This window comes from Zingiber officinale, chromosome 5B, assembly GCF_018446385.1.
Source record: "Zingiber officinale cultivar Zhangliang chromosome 5B, Zo_v1.1, whole genome shotgun sequence".
Classification (NCBI taxonomy): domain Eukaryota; kingdom Viridiplantae; phylum Streptophyta; class Magnoliopsida; order Zingiberales; family Zingiberaceae; genus Zingiber; species Zingiber officinale.
Genome location: NC_055995.1, coordinates 39,342,672 through 39,350,954, shown reverse-complemented (window position 1 = coordinate 39,350,954; position 8,283 = coordinate 39,342,672). Strand labels below are relative to the sequence as shown.

The window sequence follows — 8,283 nt, the reverse complement described above, 5'->3', positions numbered from 1 at the left end:
AGTCGTCCCTAGGTTTAGATAACCTAGTAAACCCTACTAGATTCAGGATTTGCTACCTCGGGTCTAGTTATGGATGCGCGCATAGCAAGTACAGTTGCCGGGCCCATCAGCAGCATGATTAGTATTTTCATCTATTTATGATAAATAGCTTTCAAAAACTCACAATCAGTTATGTGAACATGATTTAAATTCAGTATTAGCTTAGTTCAGTTCAGCTCAGTTTATGTTCCAGTTTAGCTCTTTCTTAATGATATCCCATGATTAGTTTTGATGACATGTTTTAGTATTCATGTTAGTAATCTCAGTATGCCATGCTTAAACATGTTCAGCATATGTTTTAAATAGCATTCTTTAAAAAGCATGTTTTTTTTATCGTGTGCATGTTTTGTGAGGTAGATGGTTTCTTACTAAGCTCCCAAGCTTACAGATACTTCATTTCCTTATACTGCAGATAAAGGTAAAGGAAAGATGGATTAGCAGAGGCTGGAGGACAATGCGATGAAGATGTGTGTGACAGAAACTTGGAATAAAGATGCTTGAGAACTACCAAACCTGAAATTAGCATTTCTGATTTTGGTTATTTTTTATACTTTAGAATGTTTAAGTAGTATGAAAGGTGAAGTATGCACTAAGTTTGATATTAGATAGCAAACTATGAGTAGTGATATGCCTAATAGATTCGCTTTATGCTTATAGAGTTGATATATGTGATTTGTGCACGAAACAGTGCTAAAATCAGAGCTCAGCTGCGAAATCAGAAACCCCAATCGATCAGCCGATCGATTGGAGAGCCCTCAATTGACCAGCTGATCGATTGGGGAGCTCGTTTCCGCGGAAAATAAGCTTCTGGGTCGATCAGCCGATCGATCCGGTAGCGTTCTGTCGCGAACAGAGAGTTAATGGATCGATCAACCGATCGATCGGGGAATTAGCTCTCGCGAACAGAGAGCTTTGGAATTGATCACTGGATCGATTGGCAAGTCTGGATCGATCAGCCGATCGATCCAGAATTTACCCCATGCACAGTAGTAAGCTGAATCGATCAGTGGATCGATCAGACCACTCCAATCGATCCACCGATGGATTGGGAGGCCTGATAACAGCAAGAAACCCCTCATTTCAGCCCTTGATCATATATGAAGCTTAGATTGCCTCCTTTAGCATAGGAATAACATTCAAGATGTAGTTTAAACATGAATTTCAGATCTAATAGCAATTAGCAGAAGAAATTGTATTAGTTAGCAAAATTTTAGATTAATACACTTTTCCGCACCTTATAGTTTAGCACAGCATAATGTACGGTCCGACCTCGTAGCCTAACATCAGTAAGAGGCGGGTCGTTACAATAAGATATACCTTTATTGTTCTCCTTTCCATGAGGACAGCCCACCTTCCAATGTCCTGACTACTTGCATGTGAAGTATTTGCCCTTCGGCTTCTTCACACCTGCTTTCGGTCCAGTCCCTAGAGATTGATTCACTTTCTTTGCTGAACCAACTTGTTTCTTTTTCTTATTTCTACCTTTCGGTTTAGAATCAGAAACGTTTTCAGCAATGTGAATTTGAGAGCTTTAACGAAATAACCCTTCTACTGCTTGAAGTTCTGTCAGAAGTTCCTCCATCGAATAAACCCTTTTATTCATGTTGTAGTTCAACCGAAACTGCTCAAAACTTTTAGGCAATGATTGGAGAATGATATCGACCTGTGTTTCCCCATCGATTTCAGGCCCAAGGAATTCTATTTCATTTAAATGAGTCATCATTTTGAGGATATGATCCCTTACGGGTGTCCCCTCAGTCATGGTGTTTGTCATCAAGTCTCTCAAAGCCTATTGCCTAGCAACCCAATTCCGATGTCTGAAGAGTTCCTTGAGATTGCTCATCATGTCATAAGCAGTAGGCATGGCCTGATGTTGATGTTGCAGTACACACTACAACAAAAACCCTCATAGACATCTGTGGAACAACAACAGTTTTAAGCAAAAACCGATGTCTATGAGTATTTTACACCGGTTTTTCCAAAAACCGGTGTCTATGAGCGCAGATTTTCGCTCATAGACATCGATTTTTTAGCAGATGTCTATGAGCGCCTTTTTTTTATTAATAGACACCGGTTTTAACAGCGGTTTTTAAAATCCGATGTTAATGAACCAAAAAATAATAATTTAATTTTTCCACTAGCCAAAATTTACAACATTTCGTTCCCTCCAAACCTAAACCAATATCGCGCCGCTTCTCTCAGCCTAAACCTAAACCTCCTGACCATCTCTCTCAGCCTCATCTTCCCCTTCCCCTTCCTGGATCTCTTCCCCTTCTTGGATCGATGCCCCCTCAATCGGATCAAAACCACCTGCTTCTTCTCCACGCTCGCCGGCACGATCTGGCCGGGCCAGTCCGACGGTCCGGCCTCACCGGCACCCACGGGGGCTCCGTTGAAGGCTCTTGCTTGCTCAACGACGGCGGCGAGCTCGTGTTGAGGCAAAAGGAAGCAGAGAACAGGGATGCGTCTCCTCTATTTCCTTGTTGCCGCTGAAGCTCGAGAATCGATTCCTCCAACCTTTGAGCAACCTCTGAGCAAGCTCTTCGACGTCACGGTGGATGCCGGCGATCCCTGCACCCTCAGCTACACGCCTTCCCCCGGATCTCAAATCAACTCCGTCAAGTGGAACCACACCAGTAAAAACGCTTTCCCGCCTCGTTTTATATCGCAGTGTCTGTTTGCTTCCTCTTTGCTGTGCATTTCTGTTATGCTTGTGTCAGAGGGTTTTGTTTGCTCGATTTTAGCCTCTCTCTTTTTTTCCCGATAGTGTGGGATGCGATACTCTCTAAAGCAAAATTACTAGGAAACTGCGTATCTGCATTTTTTACCTCTCTTGGAAATTTATTGCTTTGCCTTGGATCTACACTATTCGAATTGTATAAGGGCATGTTTCATCCTTGCCTAGTGCCGTCAGAATTTAATTTTCCCATGACTCATCATTCAAGTTTATTTTATATCTTGTATAACTTAGTTAATTTTGTTAATCCAGTGGATGGCGGCTGACTTTAACGGTGGAAAAACCTAAAGTACCTAATGTGGGATAACTGTGATATTATATGCACCTCATGTGCATTAGAGTTAATATATAAACCTAAAGTACCTAATGTGGGATTAAACTCCATTACATGACTCAAAATACTCTAATAACTTGAATACTCTTAACTGCTACAAAGCACAGTGGGAAATTCTTAGGTCCGTGCTTTGTGAGAATTATATTGTGATAGAGCTTGTAATTGGAAATCATTTGTCTTTTTCTTCATTCATATTTGCAAATAGCATCTTAAAATCTTCTGTTAAATACTTATTCCAGGTTTTTATGAATGTGTTTGCAGTATGTTCTGTAATCTTTTTGAAAACTATTGGTAATATTTTGGCATAGCTGGTATTGATTTTCTATATACCTCCTTTCCTTTAAAAGCATTAGTTCTTCTTACTATTTCTGAACTTGACTTCTCAATCTTGGGTTACCAAATTTCTCAGTAACCTGATTTACAGGTCTTAGCTAGAGGCATAGAGTGCGACATTGCATTACTTGCAGTTGAGAGTGAAGAATTCTGGAAAGGTGCTGAACCACTTCGTTTTGGTCAATTGCCTTGCCTTCAGGTTGCTGTTGTTCATGAATTGCAAAAATGTTGCTCTTCCTTCATGATAAGCAACTTTTCCATAAGTAATTTGTGTTTCTTTTGATGCATCATTGAACCTGGTATTAGCCCTTCTCCAGTTGTTCATTGAATTGGCTTAATTATTTTTTAATTCCTATAAGCATTTTGCTTCAATGATACAACATATGATTGTTTTTTTTAATCCCTGACTTGCAGGATAATGAAGAGCTGGAAAATTGTAAATAACTGGCCTACACTTCTATATCTGTAATTTTGATGAATTAAGTGTATCAAAATGCCATAATTAGCCTTTTTGTTCATCAAAGCAAACTCCAGTTACCAAGTTTGATAGATTGCTTGTGGTTCTTGTCACATAGTGGTTAGGTATTTATCCAATGTGAAGAAAGTGAGGAAATTTTATGTTCCATTTTGAATCACTGGTAGGTGATGGGCTATTATAATATAATCTATAATGTTCTTTCATAAGGCAACGTACTCCATGTTTCTCCAAGTGAATTTATGCTTTGCCACTTGCAGCATGTTTTCTTTTGAAACAATAAAGATATTGATTATCCACACTTGAATTTTATCAGTGGTAATATGTACTTTTGGTATGCCAAGTCTGTATTTGTTGTCAAATCTTTATGTGATGAAGTGTGATCAAGTAGAAGTTCAGTTGTTGCAACAGTTAACATTTTCTAAGGCTCTCTTTTCTATAGGGTTATTTAATCTAGTTGTTCTTCCATAATTCATCAAACTAACAAGTTATATGATACACAGGATTCAGTAACTGTTGTAGGATATCCACTTGGTGGAGATACAATCTCTGTGACAAAGGGTGTGGTATCACGAATTGAGGTTTGATTTCATGAAATTGTGATCATAAGCTTTTAGTATTTTTTTGGTGAATTTTATATTCTTGTTGAGATTGTTTTATAGATGATAAATTGCTGACTTAAGTGTTATCAATTTTAAGTTGGTTGAAAATTTTAGAACATGGTGTCCAAATGAGCTTTTTAATATTAATCACTTTTTTTTTGCTTCTGTTTCAGGTTAGTATGCTCATGGATCCTCTGATCTGCTTGGTATTCAGATTGATGCTGCAATAAACCCTGGTTGGTAACTCAACCTAGTTTCCTTGCTAGAAAGATAGCATTTTATTTTTTAGATAGTTGGATGTTATTGCACCACTTTCTCTGGCAAGGTACAGATATATTCTTGTAAAAGCATATTAATGTTGTCAAAGAAACGTACTTGTTTTGCAGGAAACAGTGGTGGTCCTGCCTTCAATGATCGTGGTGAGTGTATTGGTGTGGCATTCCAGGTATTCCTTCTGCTAAATCTGCCTTTTATTTTCCCTACTTTATCTATTCCAAACTTTTCAAAAATCTTTTATAGATTAACTTTGTCCCAGAATAATGTTTAATGGAAATGCATCTGAGTACTGCTTTTGCACCTAAATTAGCATTCTACCTTCTTTCATATCTCACTAGATATTTCATTTAGGTTTTCAGATCCGAAGACACTGAAAATATTGGATATGTTATTCCATCCACTGTGGTTTCTCATTTTCTTGATGATTATGAAAGAAATGGGAAGTATACTGGTAAGCTGACATCGTGAGTCATCAGGAGCCTTCTCTGCATGCAGCTGTGATGCTTGAACAAGCATCCTACTGCTATTTGCTTTCCATCCCACCAATGTTACGCAAGTATGGTTTTCATCTTGTTTTGTCTGGAAATCGTTACTACATTTCTGATCAGGTACTCGATTGCATGTCAAATTCATCTTCATATTGAAACTTGTCTCAGATATTTAAAGTATGTTCAAAGTTTTATGTGCTAATTGTAAAACATTCATTCTGTAAAATGTAGAGACAACATGCGATTCGAGCTTACAGGAATGCACTCTTCGTTTACATAGAAAATGGTTGGAGTTATATATCTAATCATGTTCACTACAATGTTGGAAGGTTCTCTATGCTTTGTTTGTATATTTGTGAATTTATCTTTGATGCTTTTGACCTTATCTCCTTCCATTTACTTACATGGTATTCTTTTATTGGAGTTCTTGATTTGGCTATCAAGCATATGCTAGAGGTTTTGGCTTGCAGTCATCTGTCCCTAGCCACACAAAATGCATTCCTTAATGAATTTTCCCATGCTGTCCAGGTACTTCTATAGATTCTTCCTCGTGATATTTTTGCAAAACCAAAGTAACTAATTTATTAGGTTGAAATGATAGATAGATGAGTGATCTCAGTCTTGGCTTTTGAATGCTCCTCATTTTATAGATTCTTCCTCACAATTGGGAGACTTTGCAAAACCAAAGTAACTAATTTATTAGGTTGAAATGATAGATAGATGAGTGATCTCAGTCTTGGCTTTTGAATGCTCCTCATTTTATAATTTATAGATGCTCGAACCAGATCCTAAGAAGAGGTTGACGGCTCAGCAAGTTCTTGGTAACTTTTAGCTCCTCGCTTATTCGTCCTTTGTAAAGAGAGTATTAAGTACTGGTTATGTTAGTTTCTCTGTATGATCGTTCATGCTTTGTAAGAGTAGAGAAACTTATTTCTCATTGAAAATGATGTTTTACTCGTTGAGTCAGTATAACGCATGTTCCATCATTCTATTATGTATGAAGGTGCCAGTCATCAGTTTGAAACTCATCTTCACTGATAGTGCCTTGCTTACATATAGAACATCAACAAGCAGTTATATAGATATCTTTTCTAATCGAACCAATTTAGTTATATAGAATGTACTTAATCTATGAATTCGCAGATCATACATGGCTGCAGAATGCAAGTAAAGCTCCCAATGTTAATCTAGGTGAAACCGTACGAGCAAGACTTCAGCAATTCTCTGGGATGAACAAACTTAAAAAGAAAGCTCTACGGGTAAGTGATCATAGCTCAACACTCTTAAGGCATGCAACTTTTGATTTTGATTATCTATTTGTTGATTAGTGAATTATATTGCATGATAAGTCTGCTCTGCTCTTTCTTACAGGTTGTGGCTGAATACCTCTCTGTCGAGGAAGTTGCAGACATAAAGGAAATGTTTGACAAGATGGACATTAATCAAGATGGGAAACTATGCTTTGAGGAGCTGAAACTCGGTTTGCATAAGCTCGGTCACCAGATTTCAGATTCAGACATTCAGATATTAATGGAAGCAGTGAGTGCTTAACCGAACATCTCATTGAGCAGGATCGTCTTCGTTGAAAATATCATGATGCCTTACTTAAAACCTCTGTCTCTTATTCGATCTTGTTGATGACAGGCTGATGTCAATGGAAGCGGTACCTTAGAATACGGAGAATTTGTTGCTGTCTCAATCCACTTGCGCAAGATTGGAAACGATGAACACCTGCACAGAGCCTTCTCATACTTCGATCTGAACAAGAGTGGATACATAGAAATTGAAGAACTCAGTGATTCCTTAGCTGACGACTTGGGTCCAAACCGAGAAGAAGTTATTAATGCAATCATCCATGATGTCGACACAGATAAGGTCAGAAATTTAAGTCTTCTGTCCATGAACCATTCATCTGCTTTATACTTTTGTCTGCGGACATCAATAGTTTACGAAAATATGGCTGCATTTGCAATTATAACAACATCAGCTGACAATGGACGTCTTTCATCACAGGATGGTTAATAACTAGTCTTGGCTTGTGAACCACTGAAGATCCTTATTGCAAGCATTGAAGTAAGCATTGATGTGGTTGAGATAAATGATGAATATGTCTCTTTTTAAGCATTCAAATTAATCATCTTGTTACCTGGTGCTCTTACTACTTTTTCAACTATGATTTTTGGTCTTGGTTTACTAATATATTATTTATGTGTTTTTACAGTTTACAAATCTCAAGTACTCCAGAGTTGAAATTGATGAAGTGCGGTTCGAGTGGGCTGAATGCATGCTAGATTACATTTGAAGTGCGGTTCTACCTTGATGTGTTGTAAAAAGAATGTTCTACCTTGATTTTGATATCTATTAGCTAGCTTTTGATGTAAAAAGAATGTTTGGGTATTTTATGGATACTGTTGTAAGAAAATTATTTATATAATTTGTGAATATTTGTGTATTTTATGGATATTGTTGAATGAAGAATATTTGTGTAATTTGTGAATATTTGTGTATTTTTTTTTATTATTGCCGGTTTTTCATTGTTTCGGAAATCAAATTTGTGCTGTTAAAAAATATCCATATTACATCGATTTTCCACCGCTGTAAAACCGGTGTTATTAAACTACTATTACATCGATTATTTACCGCTGCCAAAACTGGTGTTATTAACATACAATATTACATCGGTTTTACACCGTTGATGAAACGGTGTCGTTAAGTGATACTACACCTGTTAATAACCGATTCGAAGACCGGTGTCGTTAAGCTATACTACACCGGTTTTAACCCGATATCTAAAATGGCAGACCTTTTACATCGGCTTCATAGACATCGGTCGAAAATGAAATAGACACCGGTGGAAAACCGATGTCTATGAGGGTTTTTGTTGTAGTGACATTTGACATAGAAGGAAAAATGTAATACTGCGCCATCTCATCTGCCCTGACCCATTTCTTATGACATTCAATCTCCTCTTCACTAGAATCGTTATTAGGCAAGCTTGG

At 37.5% G+C, this 8,283-nt stretch overlaps 1 protein-coding gene and 1 long non-coding RNA gene across 2 annotated transcripts; both read left to right on the top strand.

Moving 5' to 3' along the window:
- The first annotated feature begins 4,316 nt into the window (after positions 1 to 4,316).
- Positions 4,317 to 5,204, top strand: LOC121987360. Its single transcript, XR_006113524.1, has 4 exons — positions 4,317 to 4,499; positions 4,694 to 4,756; positions 4,907 to 4,965; positions 5,148 to 5,204. It is a non-coding gene; the product is annotated as an uncharacterized LOC121987360 (long non-coding RNA).
- An 852-nt stretch (positions 5,205 to 6,056) lies between these two features.
- On the top strand, positions 6,057 to 7,306 carry LOC121986612 (calcium-dependent protein kinase 20-like). The gene is made up of 4 exons (XM_042540567.1): positions 6,057 to 6,105; positions 6,428 to 6,543; positions 6,656 to 6,823; positions 6,929 to 7,306. Exons 1-4 carry the CDS (start codon positions 6,057 to 6,059, stop codon positions 7,304 to 7,306), a joined length of 711 nt encoding a protein of 236 aa, XP_042396501.1.
- Positions 7,307 to 8,283: the final 977 nt, after the last annotated feature.